At 32.7% G+C, this 18,811-nt stretch overlaps 1 protein-coding gene across 1 annotated transcript; it reads right to left on the reverse strand.

Annotated features, from left to right (window-relative positions):
• Positions 1-12,619: 12,619 nt before the first annotated feature.
• On the reverse strand, positions 12,620-15,354 carry LOC109788688 (protein TIFY 10B). The gene is made up of 5 exons (XM_020347474.3): positions 15,093-15,354; positions 14,396-14,549; positions 13,869-14,176; positions 13,696-13,753; positions 12,620-13,062 (listed from the first exon to the last, which is right to left on the reverse strand). The coding sequence occupies exons 1-5, from the start codon at positions 15,256-15,258 to the stop codon at positions 12,960-12,962; spliced, it is 789 nt and encodes a 262-aa protein (XP_020203063.1). The 5' UTR covers positions 15,259-15,354; the 3' UTR covers positions 12,620-12,959.
• Between the last annotated feature and the right edge of the window lie 3,457 nt (positions 15,355-18,811).

An 18,811-nucleotide genomic window follows, 5' to 3' on the forward strand; every position in this document is an offset into this window, starting at 1 on the left:
GTAATTTTTTTTTAATTCAGCTTATATCAGTTTAAGTTGTCATACTGATAGTCATATTTTAGTATATCTTTCTTTATGTGTTTTTACCTTATTTGATTCTTTTTAGTATCCTATATTCATGTTTTAGTTTAGATTTGCATTAGTGAATCATTTAGGAATTAGTTATAAATTTTACTAATTTTCCGTAAGAATTTCCTGTTTTGACACAGTTTCTTGTACAAGCCATATCTGGAACTATTCAACTCGGAATTTAGAAAACTTGGTGTCCCTGTAAAGATAAGACAGAGATCTACAATTCTCATGTTGGACGAAAAACCCAGTTTGGACATTTTCAGACCTAAAATCGTGCTTTAAAGTCGTGGCTCTGCACTGAATTGTTCAGCTTGTCATGAAACTGTTTACTTTAGTTAATTAGGCTTTTGAATTGTAATTCATAGGAATGATTACACAGTTCAGTTGTAACTGAACTCTAAAAGAATCAAAAACAGAAAACTAAGAAAAGATACAATGCAGCACGTCTCTATAATAAGAGCCTGCACCAGCTCTACTTAAAAGTTAAAACGAAATAAAACTGTATTGATACAAGTGATATTCCAAGTATTTCTAACAATTCATTATTAACTTTCACTACAAGTCATATATATTTTACAGAAAATACTTGTTTGTCATGCATAACAGCCCAAGTTAAATGATAGCTTGAAGACAACTTGTATGAGGAATTCATATAAACTATTCTAAACCTGACCCAGCATGCAACCAAAAGTAACAGGTCGATAACATAGGCAGGTTGTAAGTGATCATGTCACAGAACACAATCAAAACATGCCAGCAGACATCATGCTTCACAAGCACTTTGGTTAGCACATCAAGTTTTCCACATAACAGCTGATGACGAGCCCATCTAGATCTTTCCCACATATAACAATTTTAATAAATTAAACCTCCTATTAAAAAGGCATATTAAAAGAGAAAACAAGGGCTACACAGCATCAGAATTCAGACCACCACATGGGCAGTATAAAGATAATGAGAATATCCACTATGGAATTAGAAAATTCCTAAGTAGAAGAAAGGAGTGAATTTGGTAAAAGAGTGACTAATGAAGAGGCAGACAGAGAAGTAGGTGGAGTAGAAGATTAGGAAGTTGCAACCCCTCAACATTTTCTCATTTTTATTTGTTCTTTTTAAGCTTAATTCTATAAATTCTGCAATTTTGACTTGGAGAAGCAAATACAGGAACATGTATATAAATACTACTTAAGCAATTTTCACTTGGAGAACCTAATATCATATTAACTATTAACTATATTCTAAATTGAAACTCACTGTTTCAGTGGTTTGAGGTGTTTGATGGGTTGTTGGGTCCGTATTGGAAAGCAGTGGGGTTGGCTTTCAAGTGTACTTTCCTTCTCTTTGGATCTGTGATTCAGCTCATAGGATGTGCAAGGTCAGATCCTTTCTTAATTTCTGCAAAAGAAAAGGGTTAATCTTATATGGTTTTGTTCTTACACAACACAACACCTTTAACACTCTCTATTGGTTCCTGTTGCAAAAACAACAATATATATTACAGGTTTCTGTAAAATAATATTACTATTATATATTCATGTAATAAAAGTTTATTTTAGAACTGTAGAAGCGATTTTGCTATGTTTTTTTTTTTTCATATATTTGCTTGCTGCATAAATGCAGAAAGATATGGTACATTGTTGAGAGTGTTAATAAAGAATACAAAGTTAATCTGCTATACATTATGTCACAGCTTTGTTATGAAAACTCCACAACTTGAAAATACAGAAAAACTGTTACAGAATCCAAAGAATCACGAATTCACATGTACCTTAATCAATTCACAATCCACTAGGAAATATTTAACTAATTACATATATAATACAAATAAAATTAGTATAAAAAATATTCCCTTCATCATTTCAAGTTCTAATATTTGAAACTAAGAAACAAATTAAGAAAACTCATTTTTATAATTAATAGAGAAAATAGGAAATGAAAATACAAGTGTTTTCCCATACACAAAAATCGATCTTTAAGTTGTAAATGTGAATATTCTTGAAAAGTTTTCTATTTAACAGAGTGACAAAACCTAAGAAAATCCAATCTCCTGTTATACAAACTAGGAAAAGACATTATCTAATACTTTAGAATCATAGGTATAGCTAACTTAAAAGAATTTAGACATTTACAACTAATGTCTGTAAAGTACTGTATCAATGTCTGTATTGCCTATTTGCTTTCAACGAAAAGTGAAGGGATTGTGTGATGGAAGAAACAACAGTCTGGCCACGAGTGAAAAACTAAGGAATGAAAGAGTAGGGAAGTCTTAAGGGTTTAGGTGGGATTGTTGAATGAGTGTTATTTATACATTCAACTAAAAGGTCACTCAAAATCCACCATATAACATAATCCATCAAAATTTATATGTTTTTTGAATGTCATAGGACTTTTCATGAATCACAAACATATCCTAGACTAACACTTTTCAGGCTCTTGCTCAATGTGAGAACACGCTAACAAAATTCGGATTGGTGCGAGAAGCAGTTGATGACACAGTTGGTGTTGCTAAGGTAAGTGTAGAATTATTGAAAGCTATTTAGCTGGTATCATTTTAGGTGTTTCTGTTGACTAATGGTCATGCTACAAAAAGAATTTTTTTTTTCCACAAATATACTAAAATGGAAGAACGATTTCAAACTCGAATATAAAATCACATATTCAGTTTCCAACCAAACACATATTTTAACATTAAACATCACCTAATTTCCCATGAAGTGTAAAATGGAAGAAGGATTTCAAACTCGAATATAAAATCAACGCGCATGTCTACTCTGAGTCAACAAAAATAATGTAGAAAAACATACTGGCAGGATTTTAATCTTCGACCATTATTAAAGGGTTTTCATTTACCTTTTGAAAGACAGCAGTGCGCAAGAATCGCCTGATGAGTAAGTATGTGCAAGAACTGGGCACCCAACTCAGCGTCAAAGATGACCCAATCAGCCCAAACCCCAATTTGTAGACAACCACCCAACTCAGCACGAAATGCAACAGCAGCGTGAGCACGGAGATGTAATTGCTGGGTGCCACCACGCTTCACTACGAATGCCACTCGAACGTCGTTTAGGGTTTCACATTTCACAAAAGAGAATTCTGATTTTTAAGAAGAGGGACGCGCGGGTTTAAGCGGAAAAATAATTTATTTTAGAGAAAAATGAGATTTAAGCGGGAAAATATTTTTTAATTAGAAGAGGTTAAAAACCTCCGTAAATTAATTTAAAAAATTGCAGTATTTGCACCTAATTTAATAATTTAAGGAGGTTTTTAAAACCTCCGCAAAATAACCTCTATTATTTAATATTTTTTTTGTAGTGTGTGCCCGACATGTGGATTGTCACGATTCAAAACGAAAACTGATGGAAGTAGTGGTGAGGAAGAAATAGAGGGTCCCCCTACTAAGGTCTTATGGTATTTGCCAATAATACCTAGGTTTAAAAGATTCTTTGTCATTAAAGAGGATGCAAAAAAACCTCACATGGCATGAAAATGGTAGAAAATGTGACAAATTTGTTCGACATCCAGCTGATTCTCCGCAATGGAAGAGGATTGATGAAATATTTCTAGAATTTGGTGCAGAGTCAAGAAACTTGAGAATTGGTCTAGCTACAGATGACATGAATCCTTATGGGAAGTTAAGTAGTAAACACAGTTCATGGCCAGTTTTGTTGGTCATTTACATTTTGCCTCCTTGGCTATGCCTGAAGAGAAAATATATTATGTTGTATATGATGATATCAGGACCCCGACAACCAGGAAATGACATAGATGTGTATCTTAGTCCCTTGATTGATGACTTGAAAATGTTGTGGGAAACAGAAGTCGAGGTCTTTGATGCATATCGTGAAGAAAAATTTACTTTGCGTGCAATGTTATTTTGCACAATAAATGATTTTCTAGCATATGGTAACTTGAGCGGGTATAGTGTGAAGGGTCATTATGCATGTCCTATATGTGAAGAAAACACAAGTTATACCTAATTGAAACATGGGCAAAAGACTGCGTACACTAGGCATCGCAAATTTCTAGTTCGTAGTCATCCATACCGTAGATTGAAGAAAACATTCAACGGATGTCAGGGGGATAAAATTGCCTTGGCACTGCGCAATGGTGAAGAAGTATATCAGCAGGTGAAGAACATTAACATTGTGTTCAGAAAGATGCAAAAGAAGTCAATTGAGAGAAATATCTGGAAGAAACGATCGATATTTTTAATCTTCCTTATTGGTGCAAGCTAGATGTTACACACTGTATAGATGTGATGCATGTGGACAAAAATGTTTGCGATAGTGTAATTGAGACATTGCTAAACATAAAAGGGAAGACTAAAGATGGAGTGAAAGCACGACAAGATTTGGTGGACATGGGTATATGTTCTGAGTTACATCCTCAGTCTATTGGAAAACGCACTTACTTGCCTCCAGCTTGTCATACTCTATCAAAAAAAGAAAAGAAAAGCTTTTGTGAGTGCTTACGCAGTGTGAAAGTTCCACAAGGGTACTCCTCATATGTTAAGAGTTTGGTGGCTATGCAAGATTTGAAGTTAATTGGTTTAAAGTCTCACGATTCTCATGTCTTAATGCAACAACTTTTGCCTGTGACTATTCGTAACATTTTACCATCTTTTATTAGAGTTGCTATTACTCGATTGTGTTTATTCTTCAATGCCATTTGCAAAAAAGTAATTGACCCTCTAAAGTTAGATGAGTTAGAAAATGAAGCAATCACAATCTTGTGTCAATTGGAAATGTATTTTCTGCCTTCATTTTTTGATATCACGGTGCATTTGATAATTCATTTGGTTAGGGAGATTCGATTGTGTGACCCAATTTATCTTAGATGGATGTACCCTATTGAGAGATACATGAAGATCTTAAAAAGATATGTCAAGAATCAATACCACCCAAAAGCCTCTATTGTGGAGAGATACATTGCAAAAGAAGCCATTGAGTTTTGTTAAGGGTACATGTTGAAATCAGAACCAATAGGAATTCCTAAGACTCGACATGATGGGAAACATTTTGGTAAGGGTACTCGAAGTTTAAAGATTAGAACTGTGAGTCAAACAGAAGTTGATCAAGCACATTTGTACATATTGAATAATACTGATGAAGTAATTCCTTACATATCGCAACACATACATGAAATCAAGATAGCACACCCCCGAATGAATGAAAAATGGGTATTGAATGAACATAACAAGAGTTTCTTAGCTTGATTTAAGAAAACGGTTTATGGTGAGGTTAATGCTTCTGATACACTTTTAAGACTTGCTTGTGGGCCTAACAATGATGTCATTACATTTGGTGGGTATGACATTAACAAATATTGTTTCTATACAAAGATAGAAGATGACAAAAGTAGAGTACAAAATAATGAGGTTACAATTCAGGCTGAGGTTGTGCATTTTGCTAGTTATAAAGATAAAAATCCCATTACAGCATCCATGAGTTATTTCCGAGTCATACAAGACATATGGGGATTTGATTATGTGATGTTTAGAGTGCCTGTGTTCAAGTGTAAATGGGTTGATGGCAATACGGGTGTGCGGACAGATGATTTAGGGTTTACTTTGGTTGATTTGAACAAGGTCGGTTATAAGGATGAACCTTTTATTATGGCATATCAAGCAAGACAATTTTTTTAGTCAAGGATCCATGTAATGAGAAATGGTCAGTGGTCCTCAAAGGAAGAACCATGCACGGAACTCACGAAGATGAGTCTCTAGATATGCATGAGACACCGTCTTTCTCAAGTAGATCATTTGGTCCTATTGCGGACAATGAAGTGGATGAAATGCATGCTATTCAAAGTGATCATGATGAAGGAATATGGGAAAACATACCAACCTAATAGGTTTGTGTTTGTGTATTATTCGTTTTTTTATTAGTTGTTTTGATGCTATATTGTTATTATCTTTTTTACTTTATTTGTCTATTTAGTTAATTCATTATTTTAATAATGAGAGTTTTATTTTTTCAGGGTTATGGCAGATTCGGGGTCTGGCAGTGTAAGGAAGGAAGGTAGATCTGTCACCCGATTGTTTAGGTTGACAACTGGACGCATTGCCAAGGAGAGGACACAGGTTGAGGTGGATCCTCGTTCTGGCAAGGCGTCAGGCCCAAATACTGCAAAGTTTAGGAGCTATTTGGGAGTCCTAGCTCGACGTCATATTTCTATTATCATTTCATCATGGGATGACGTTGAGGAGGCTGACAAGAACCTCATGTGGTAGGATATTCAGGTATATATTTGCACATCCCTTTAATATTATATAACTTAAATACGTTATTTATTATTTGTTGTTATTTTGATAGTAAAATTTTGACATTCCTAACACTAAGATCATGAGGAAGAAGATGTTATTTGCCCTTGCCACCAGGTGGAGAGATTTCAAGACTTTCTTGACACGGGAGTATGTATTTGGAGAGCGACAAAATGAGACTCCATGTCTAAAGTACCAGATTACTGACAAGGAGTGGATCCAATTTCATGCCAGTCTATTGGACCCTTCTTGGTAGGTTAGTTATTGATAATTCTTACATTGACACAAATACTTAAGGTATATTTTAATCTCATTTTCTTATTTGTATTATTGCAGGCCGAAAGACTAGCTGCCCAAGAACAACAAAGCAAGAATGATGCACCTCATCTATTGTCAAGAGGGGGATATGAATTAAAAAAAAATTGATGAAGGATAGGGTAGAGGCATCAGGGGTTGAGTCTGCTGACCTTCTGGATCCACCTCCCCGCTATGAGATGTGGATAGCAGCTCGAACAAAATAAGATGGGCAAATGACTTCTGAGTCTGCAAGGGTCATTGCTGATAAAATAGTAAGTAAAAATATACAAACTAACACTCTTAATTTCAACTCATCCAATTCATAAGTGTTGTTTAGGGTATACTTATTGTTAATATGTTGTAGGAGGGTTTAGTTGAGCAGACCACCTAGGGGTCATTTGTTCCCTATGGTCAGGATGATATACTCATAACGGCCATAGGAAGGCCAGAGCACCCAGGGCGTGTGCGTGGTATTGGTGGTTCTTGGAGTCTCCGATATTACTTTGGTGCACCACTATCGAGGAGCAATACTGTTGACTCGTGCAATCAGGAGGCTATGTAGAGAATGAAGATGTAGTTTGAAGAAAAATTGAATAACATGCGACAAGAGTTTGAATAGAAGTTTAAGCTTTTGGCTCGTTCTAAGCAACAGACTGCAGTTACTAATGATGGTGTTCAAGTCAGCACTAAAGGGAGTTGTGCTGCTCCAGATCCCTCAGGGGAACAGACTCACACTAATGTACCAAACCAGTGTGAGTTATATGTTGAGGATGACCCCCCACAGTTAGTGACTATTGGTCGAGTATTTGAGGATGGCTCAACCATCCATGGTGTCCCTCTATAGCTAGACTGGAAACGTGTTGTGGTTGACCAAGTTCAAGATGCTGCTACTCCAGTGCCTTTGCCCAATACAGAGGTTCAACTAGTGGGGCAGGCAACCGACACATTCTTAGCTTGGCCAAAACGTTTGGTGATGCCACTTTCAGCATGGGCAAAGGTACTTCTATTATTGCTCTTTTTTATTCATATAATTCTATTATTGTTTAACTAATTTTGATTATTTCTTTAGGATTTTATTATTCGTGGTAAGGAGGCCATGAGAGAACCTGTTATTGATGATGCTGATATCGCAGAAGCTGAGGATGATCCCATATCTAGGCTTCTAACCATATTATCACGATTGAAGAAGAAACCAATTCAATTACAGTGGCACATTAGAGTTTTTGGAGTTGATAGCTCTAATGTTCCACTATACATATCCCTGCTCGATGCATTAGAGATTGTTAGAGGAAATTCCATGTTAAATATATCTCATACAATTATGGGCCATGTAAGTGATATTTTCTTTTATGAGTCTAAAATTACAATAATTACATTTAACTTATAATAATTAATTGTGTTAGGTACATGGACAAATTGAGTGTGGAGCAAGCACAAGCACAAGTATATGAATTTATTGAGCCTCAATTCATCAAAAAATCAGGAAACACTCAGGTCCAGATCCAGCAATATATGCAAACATGGATAAGTGAATCAGGAAGACATATATACATGGCTTCATACAATGAATGGTTAGTTTTTTTAATTAGTTTCTTAATCATGGTAATTTTATAACTAATGTGTTTGTCATACAATGTAGGTCCCATTGGTTGTTAATTTTAATCATTCCTAAGGAATACACGTGGTGTGGTTTTGTTCACTACATCGAAACCAAGCCACGAAATGAAATGCCAATTACAAGGGTAACTATAATTTTTCATTATGTTCTAAAACTGTAACTATATATATTGGCTAACATCTGTTTTTATTTCAATTAATTAGAATCGTGTCTGGAACTAATATTTTAAGTGGAAGAGCCAGATCAAAGACATTACACTTCATATTCCCTAAGGTTAGCAAATTATTTAATAGAGGCAATAATATTTGAATTTATCGACTTTGGAAATAATAGTTATTTGTTTCTCATTTTAGTGTAATAAGCAACAAGACTCGTTTGAATGTGACTATTACATCATGTATTGGATGAGAACCATAATTTCTGCGGGTATTACTGATTCTTGGGGGCAGGTAATTCATATCAAAATTTATTTAAGTATATTTACTTTTGTGATAATTAACATTGCATATTAATGACACTTAAATTAATGTTTCAGGTCTTTCAAGATCCATCTCCATTGCCCGAAGATGAAATCATCAAGATAAGAGAACAATGGGCAACTTTTTTTCTTCAAAGTATATAATAGTTAGATTTCTAAATTTAGTTAGTTGGATATTATATTTCTAGTTTGATAGCATTGACAAACATATGTTCTATAGCTTTTTTAGGATAATAGGATTTACATTGTCTTAATTTATGCTTTTTAAGATTTATATATTATTTTCTTTTTGTGATTCAATTATGAAATATAAATTATATTTAAATTTGTATCTAGACTGTCTGGGTTAGGTTTTGTATTTTGGACTGTATGCAGGTTTTGGGTGTATAAAAAAATAATACAAATTAAAAAAAATGCATACATTTACGTCGGACTATACCATGTCCGACGTAAATTTACATCGGACATGACATAATCCGACATAAATATTTTAGTGTTTTTTTTGTTTTACAACGTTTTTTTACATCGGCTCTTGGGAATGTCCGAAGTAAATTTAACTCGGCTATCACAACCGACGTAAATTTACATCTCTCGCATTAACGTCAGACCTTTTTCTAACGTAAAAAATTTAAAATAACCGACGTAAATTACTCTTTTATACTAGTGTTAAGATAATTAGGTTACAGCAACTTGCAACTATAAAATTAATTAATTTTGTTCAATATAGCAACTAATTAATTTCAACAACTTTAATTTATATAAAGACTTAAACTCCATTTTTACTATAATAATTAGGTTATAAATTTAATTTAAGTTATAACAACCAACTTTTGATTATAAATTTAGACACGCTATAATAATTATTCTCTATGTTGCAGTAACCATTATTTATAATAATAATAATAATAATAATAATAATAATAGTTTTAGTCATAACTTGAGTAATAAAATAAATGTTACAGCAATACGTATGATTTTTAAGAGTAACTATAATTTTAATATATTATCCCAGCCCTTTTTAAACATAAAATACTATAGAAAAATACAGTTATAAAAATATACAATCTGCACTTTTATAAAAACTCCATTTTCTAGCCCTTTGTAAAAGTCTTATTTTTTACTTAAGGTTTAGATTTAAAATCTTTAAAGTCATAAACCTTTTAACACATGACTAAATTAATAACTTTTAAATATAGGAGAGTTGAAATAGTCATAACTAGCGTGTTATAAAAATGTTGTTATAACACTTTACTCCAAGAGAAACCATTTTCATGAATCAAATCTTAACCTTTTTCTTTTAATACATAATGTTCTTAAAAATATCCACAATGCATGTTTACAAAACATATTAGATTAGTTGATCATGGTTTAAAATAATAGAACAACCCTTTATAACTATATCATATAGCAACCAAATTTAATAACGAGATGAATATAGAACCCATATTCATAACATTAACCCACGTGATCAACCTTATGATAACAATATGAACATATAAGTAATGAATAGTGTAACAAGATTAAAATTATAGAACAAGCCTTATAACTATATTATATAGCAACCAAATTAAATAAAGAGATGAATAGAACCCATATTCATAAAATTAACCAACGTGATCAACCTTATGATAACAATATATGAACATAAAAGTAATGAATAGAGTAACAAGATTAAAATAACAAGATCAAGATATCATGCATACAAACAAGATTATTTTCGTGTAGCTTAAAGAAAAAAGAGGTGATGAAGTTGCTTCTTAGACTCTCCTTAGAACTCCTCCGAAGAACTTTCCTTCTATGAGCTCCCAAACTCACAAACTCTCCAGACTCAAGCAATTTCAAAAGCATATATAAGGTAGGAATAGTTGTGTAAGAAAGGCCTAGAATCTAGATATAGTGCGGTCGTATACTCCTATAGTCCTATTTATAGTGATGCATTTTTGTTTTGTTTTGTTAACTTATAGACTTGGATTGAGTAATGTGTGCACTTAAGGTTGATTTTGGGTGGTAATCTAGGTCCAATTGCTTAACAATTCTGACTTATTTTAATTGGGTTAGGCAGCCCATTCCCTTACTAGGTACACCTTTCTTAGTGGACCAAATTAATTGGCAGCCCATATAATACTAAGTTCAGGCCTCTCCTTTACTATGTGTAACACTTTCTAAGATTTTCTAAAGCCCAAACAATTTTCTTTATTCTTAGCATTAATCAAACAAAGTTAGAACATAATATATTATGAATTATTTAAATGAAATTAATGTACCTTAATATCCAATGACGTAATACATGGACTTAAATTACAATTTATTGTTTCTAAGTTTCTGAGTCACAACCTTATTTTAAGATACTATTTCTATTCTAATTTATATCTAAATATTTTGGAACAATTTTATTTCTTAAGAATAAGAAGAAAAAAAACCAATAAATTCCTATAAAGTAAAAAAAAATGGTGGTTTAATATGAGAGTTTCATTTTTTCTCTATGTATCCATCTCATAGTGAATTAATTTGTTGAATATTCCATATCGATTATTGTATATTAGTAGGAAACAATATTCATCTTATAAGAAAGTTTTATAAGGTTGAGTTAGACTTGATTGGTGTTGGCTATATCAAGTTACCCGCTATGATGTCGCTATTAAACCATTTACAGATGTTTAATTTTGTAAACTTCACACTTGTGATGTTTAGTACTCAATATGAGGGAGTATTGAAAATCTCACATCAACTAATAAGTTGATTAGGACATATAAGTGGAGATCAATTCTCACCGTACACCTTATTTTAAAACAAAAAAAAAATATTGAATGAAAATGTTTTTAAGAACCATTCTTTAAAGATAATATTTTTTAACTGGTTTTTCTTTGACAAGGACAATTTTAGAAAAATTACTTAACTAAATTCGAAATAATTAAAAATAATATTTTTAATTATTTCTAATTAAAAATAATATTTTGAACCCACATGCATAAATTCATTACACATGTTCAAATGTCCATTGCCCTCTAAAGTGATGACTTCTCTTTTAAAATTTTGTAACATGTTATTACCTCTAATGAAACAAACAATTAATTCATAAAGATTTATAATATTAGTTAAGCTAGCTAGCTAGTTTTATTTAATAACAATAAAGTCAAACTTTATTTTAGAAATATCTATAAATAAATAATTTAAGTGGTGATTATATTCAACAACAAATGATTATAATTCAAGAAATATCTTTCCACTTAAGAATGAGACTTAAATTATTTTATTTCTTTTACACGTGACTTAAATTGTTATAACCAATGAATGTAATCACTTACATATATGAATAAGTATTTATTAATAAACTTCTCAGTAAATTAAGATGTAAAAAATAATAATTAATACATTTAAAAATAAATCTTACATCAATGAATAATTATTTATTAATAATTTTTTCAATAAATTAAGTTGTAAAAAATTAATAGTTAATACATTTTAGAAAAAAGTCTTTATTTCTTACTAAAAATTAAGAAGATTAAGAATTAAAAAGAAAACAATCAACTTAAACGAGAGACTCACGTCAAAATCAAATCGTAATCTTGCTAATACAAAAAACTACGTCTTTCAAATTTCTAAAAAACAATTATCCCAAATTCGATAAATAAAAACAAAAACTATTTTTAGATAATAAAATAATAACAAGAAAACAAAACACTCATTCATTTTAAATATGTAAGTGTATTTAATTGTTATATACATGTTGGAGGTAGTATTATATTACCCCGATTCCAACATATAAATTAATATTTTAGTCGTCAAAATTACATCTTTTCAAGTTAAAATCATATTTGATTTGTAAGGATACATCTCAAAGTCGATAGGCCGGGAAATTGAATTAATATTCACATCCAGAGCACAAGAAAGATGAGTGAATGAAAAAAATATTAATCTTAATCATAATCATAACAATGAATATATTGAATCACTATAATTAGAGCAGCAGCCACTAACAAACAGTTAGATCTATGATAAGGCCCAACAGAGCCGAAGTTACTATGACAAATAAAGGCCAACAAGAAGCCCATAAAACATCTTTAAACATTCCAAAAAACACAAAACAAAAAAAGGAAGTAATAATGCTATATCCAGTCAGGAAAAAAGTATAACCAGAAACTTAGTCAAGTGTTCTGGCAAAAATAGCTTCTGACTAGGAAGCATTTTCACAACAAAAATATGCTTAAAAATACATATAACTGTAGCTGCTCTCAGATTTGAGGTGAAGTAGCACCCAATCCAAGCCACGGCATGGATTCACCTGGCTTGTTAGCATCTCCATTTGTTACTTGATATGGTGCTTTGGAAGCAATTCTGTACAAACAACACAGGAAAACAATATTATCAACTGAACAAAAGCAAATAAATTAAAGAATAAAGGTTCTAATATTAATTGCTGCTTTGCAAATAGGAAAATCAATTTCAGAATTTCTATTAATCAGAATTTCTATTAATATCTAAATAAATTAGACTTAGTTATCCTTTTGAGCCTATAATTTCATAAGCTTTATCTTTTAGTTCTTACAGTTAAAAACATTTCATTTTAATTATATGGACTAAAAAGGTAAAGTTCATGAAATTATAGAGACTCAAAATAATTAAACCAATTATTTATGAAGAAGCAAACATGAAAAACCAGATCTACAAACACCTCAATTATCAAGACACAATGAAAATCAAACTCACTAATTTATCATTATTGTTTCAATCAAAGGGTGATAGAAGATTTTGTTTTAGAAGTTATTTTTTTCGTCAAAACAAGGGAACATGAAGGATTTGTCACGTATACACACAACCACACTCACCAAGCAAATATTGTGTGTTTGGTTCAACTTATTTTAAAAGAAACAATTGTTTTCTCTTTCAAACACATGCTCCTAAAATATTCCTAAACCAAATTTGCACTTAATCTTTAAAAAAAATCTTTGTTTGGTTGAGAGTGTCTACCTGTCCTTTCTCTTCTCCAGAAACCGATGAAGTGAAGCTTTTCTAGCAATTGGCAGTTCTGTACAGAAAGGAAACTCATGATCAGAAAAGAAGAAAAAAAATGACCCCTAATAAAAAAACTAAAAATAAAACAAATCAATAATTTCAAAATATAAGAGATCTTAAGAAATTACCACAAACAACAGGTCTAGATGGTGCTTGAGGGTGTTCATGAATGTTGTTGGTAGCAGCAATGTTCACACTGGGAATAATTGGAGCACTTGAATCAGCACAAGTTCTGACTAGGGTAGGAGGAAATGAAGGCTGGCTCTGTGTGTAGGTGTAAACAGAATTGTTCTGGCTTTGGGGTACCCCTTTGCTGGCATAGGACATGATCTCACTTGCCTTGTCAGCAGGAAAATCATCAAACACAACAACTTGTCCACCATAAAAGATTGTCATCTGTGCACTCTTAGCCCCCTTGCCCATACATTTAATTGCACTGCACACCATGAAATAAATTGTCACATATTGGTATATACATAAAATTTCCATAAAAGAAAAGTTAGAGATTTAAATAAATCCAAAGCTCTTAATTAAATCAATTGGTATGCAGTCATGCTCATTAATTTTCTTCCATAGCAAGTTGGAACAAAAGGGTACTGTTAATTGACTTCACAACAAATTAAAGAGAAAAAAAAAAAAAAATTAAACAACCCACCTGGAATTAACCAAGGTTGGAATCTCCTCCGCAGGACGAAAGGTTTGTGGAGAGAGTAAATCCATAGCTGTCAGGTTGTTTGGTGTCACGTTGTTTTCCTTGGTCGGAAACAAGTTCATGGTTGTAGCAGATTGACATGATGTCTCAGAAGACCCTGTAAAAATTTTCATATTTAGTTCTAAGGGGAACAAAATCTCCTCAAGATTAACCCCGTTTGGAAACTACCAACCATTAAAATCAACATTTTTCTTCCTATATCTCATATTTGCTTTTCCACTAAATTAGAGGGACAAAATTGGTGCATGTGTTAGATCTATGAAATTTGAAAACTCATTTAGTGCAACAAATCAGCAACAAGCAATTGATGAAATTGAAAAGGGCAGAAACCTGAGAATTCAAAAGAAGTTCAAGCCAAACAATGAAAAAAAAAAAAAAAAGATTTTTTTTTTAATTCCTAATTAAGAAAGTAGGAAACTTTGAAAGACCCATAAACTGCTTCTCCTTCCTAGGATTTATTTATTTCAAAACGAACCAAGAGGAAAGGAATAACCAATTAAGTACCCAACAAGATTGAATCTTTCCCCCATCTCAGAAAACACACAACTAATTCCAAACTTCCCCCTTGCTACAATAAACACTTTCCACAAAACTAAGCAACAACCTTAAAAAAAAATTCAGAAAGTTTAAGGAAGCGTACCACATGGTTCGGGTTTGCATGTCATGCCAAGGGTAAGATCTCCAAAGCTACCCTTCTCTTTGATATATTGACTCAACAAACTGCACTTCTGAGAGAAAGTGGACTTCTCCGGCGACCTGGCCGGTTTGTTGCCGGAAAACTCAGAGTACTCCGATGAAGTGGACATGTTGAATTGATGAGAGAGAGAAAGCGCGTTGTTTGACAAAGAGGGTTCTATAACATAGGAAGGGACTCATACAATGTATGTATTGATGATCTTTGTCTCCGACCCTTTATCTTATATATAACCAATAATAACCAAACTTTAATGTCTGAATAAAATAACAATTTAATTTTGAATAAAGAGGTGGAAAATTGAAGCACGAGGAATATGTGGGGTTTTTCAAAAGTTGAGGTTAGAGTTCTTTTTTTTTTCTTTTCTTTTTCTTGCCACCCAAAGTCTACATCTTCCCACATTATTATCATCGCGAACACTATTTTTATTCACTTATTATATATTATTATGCTTTTATTTTACTCTTTAAACCACCACGTGTTCTTTGCGTTGCGTCAGTAAACCTAAACGGCAACGAAACGGAAACGGAAACGGAAATGGAAATGGTTTCGCTTTGTGAGTGCCGTAAATGCGCTCACGATTTTTGGTTTTTCACTTCACGTTTTACTCATTCAATTCAAGTTATTAAACAGTTCATACTTCATAACAAAGGTGATTAAATTTTTCCATAAATATCCCGTGTTTATATAATTATTATCTTACCTACATTAATTCATTTTCTTTACAAATACAATTAAATGCGTGTGCTCAAGGCAATTCCTTTTTTTCCCTCGTAGAATAGACATATTTCACGTTAGTAGTAAATAATGTAAAGTTATCAAGTTCATTTATTCGAGTATCGAAATGTAGATTTGATAATATCTCGTCTTAAATAATGAAAAAAAAAATTGGACGAATTTTTGTACTTTCCATTGTGTGTTTATCCAATTTAACGGAAAGTACTGTGGGCTTAAGAAAGTATGTTCTAGTATGCCTAAAAGTCTCACAACGCTTAGGAGTCGAGATTAAGAGTAGTTTATAAATATCCTTTATCCTTAATTCACCGAGATACCTTTTAAAAGGACAAAACTGTGACGGCCCAACGAGTACCAAAGCAGACAATACTTCGGACAGGCTGACCCTAATGATAACAGCGGACCTACGGTAGGAATATTTGGCGCTAGAAGGATATAGATAAAAAAAATCATAAAATTTCCATTAGAAAGATGATTTTAAACTACACACTAAATTTAGTAGTGTATTCACGCCACGCTTGTATTATAAGTTAGCATACACAACATCGATAACTCTCATTTGAATATTCTTAACATTTTTTTTTCTCTCTCTCTTATGTGTATTTTATACATTTAACAACTGATTAAAAATAAAAAAATCTTCTTAAACAACTTCCTCCTATAATTATTTATATTTTAATTCATCTATTGATCTCAAATTTAAATTTAAATATATATTTTTTTACAACAATTATATAATTATTAAATATTTGAAAGAAAATATTATCGTTCATAATTGTTCTAATATGGAAATCGTCCCTAGAGAATCTTTAGCAAAACAATTACTAAGAAAATTTAGCAATTATCCTAACTTAGAACATTCAATAATTTTCAAATATGTCTCATACTCTAATCTCCTATCTCTATATATATCATTCCTAAACCATATGTAACGTAGTTAGTAGACTGGAACGGGACGTTCCCAGATTGGAACGGGTCGTTCCAAACTACTAAAACAAGGGTGATTTAGTAGCCCAAAACGGGTCGTTCACAAACTGGAACGGGTTGTTTCAAACTACTAAATAGGCCTATGAATCTTGGACTGGAACGGGTCGTTCCAAAATGGTCATTGTGAGTTAAATTCAACTCTAGAACGGGTCATTATGGTTTTAGAACGGGCCATTTTAGACGTGCTAGAACGGGCCGTTCTGATTTCAGAACGGGCCGTTCTGCATGTGAATTTTACACATGATGAAGAAGCCCAGAACGGGCCGTTCTGGATCTGGAACGGGCCATTCTGGCCAGTTCAGACTTCTATAAATAGAGGTTGCGCAGTTGAGGAGAATGAGAGGCTTTTAGAGAGAAGTTTTAGAGAGAAAAACTCTGGACTAGGAAGCTTGCTTTGGGTGGATTGAAGTTCCGAGTTGAGCTTCGGAAAGAAAATTCTACTTCTTCTCAGTTCTTGGCTATTTTGAGTCAATCTTCAGGTAAGGGAAGCTAGATTGTATGTTGTTTGGTTGTATGTGAGTTTAGGAACTCATATGAAGTTGTATAATTACATTGATATGTATGATGAGTAGAAAGTGAAATGGAGAGATGCATGTTGAGTATAGTGTTGTAAACTAAATGAGTAGTTGTGCAAAATAGAAAATGTGTTGAATACATGATATGTTGCTAAAGTTGCTATATTTATGTGTGGATTATTTATATGTTGTAAAATATGATGAAATGATAATGTTGTGAGTTGTGAGAAACATGATGTGAAATGTGTAGACGTGTTGAGATTTATACAAAATTTATTAGTAGACCATGTTGTTAAGTTGTTAGAGAAGAGTTGTATGTTGCTATAAAGTTGTATGTTGTGCCATGTGTTGAAAAGATATTATTTTATGATGATTGAGTTGTAAATTATGAGTTGAGCTAATAAGCTGTTGATTTGATTGTGTTATTTAAAGTTGAAATGAGATGTTGTGTTGTTAAAATGTGTTGTTAAACAACATTGATGAGTTGTTATTTTGATGTACCATGTTGTTTAAGTTGAAAGTTGATTGAGATGATGAGTTGAAAGTTGTGTGTTGTTTAAGTTGTTAGGCTGAGTTGTGTTGTTGAGTTGTAAGCTGATTCAGTTGTGATGATAAGTTGTTGATCACTAGGACTAGAGGAGATGTTTTCAAAGTTGCTCATCCCATTGTACGAATTGAGATAATTGGGGTGCTCTGCGAGCCCAATTTGTTAAAAACCCTCCTTAGGAAGTTGTCCCTTGGAGTGGACGTTGTGTTGTTCTCCTCTAGGACTTAGCTGGTCCCGTGTGTGGGCAAGGTCGAGGCGCACGTATACAAAGTGACCACGGTATAGGGGCAAGGTCGAGTTATACCGATTATAAAGCAACTACGGTATAGGGGCAAGGTCGAGCTATACCAATTATAAAGCGACCAATTTGAGTATAGTACGAAGTCTGGAACTTAGTTCCTAACCGAGTACTATACTTCCTTGTTTAAGTGGCAAAGTTTGAGAAATTGTTATCGTGTTGTGAATTTCTATCCAAATTTGTTGTTTACCTAGCAAGCCCAAAAAGGTTCTATTTTGTCGGTTCGGTAGAACCTAGCCACTTAGACTACTTATCACGTTGTAGGAGATCTCTGAGTTGAAATGCGTGACGACGCATAAGTTGTTGATGAGTTGATTTGTTGTTGATAAGAGTTGTATCTATGTTGTTGTGTTGTTAAGCTTGATTGTGTTGTATGTTGATCCTGTTGAGGATGATGATAGTGTTGTTATGTTGTAAGTTGCTTAATTGTATACAAGTTGATGATGATGCTAATGTCGCTAGATTACCTGTGTTGTAAGTTGTTTTAAACATGTGTTGTTGAGAGGTGTGCAACACATGTGTTGGTTATTGTTATGATGAATATGATAACTATTCCAATGGTTTGTACAATAGTTGCGTTGAA

This window comes from Cajanus cajan, chromosome 1 (genome assembly GCF_000230855.2).
Source record: "Cajanus cajan strain Asha chromosome 1, NIPB_CcT2T_4, whole genome shotgun sequence".
NCBI lineage: Eukaryota > Viridiplantae > Streptophyta > Magnoliopsida > Fabales > Fabaceae > Cajanus > Cajanus cajan.

Bases quoted from the DNA above. Each gene is read 5' to 3' on its own strand.
- LOC109788688 (XM_020347474.3), bottom strand. From the start codon at position 15,258: ATGTCCACTTCATCGGAGTACTCTGAGTTTTCCGGCAACAAACCGGCC. The intron at 14,550-15,092 runs GTACGCTTCCTT...AAATTTTTACAG, and splicing joins ATGCAAACCCGAACCATGTG to GGTCTTCTGAGACATCATGT. The intron at 14,177-14,395 runs GTGGGTTGTTTA...CATGGTGTGCAG, and splicing joins CCAACCTTGGTTAATTCCAG to TGCAATTAAATGTATGGGCA.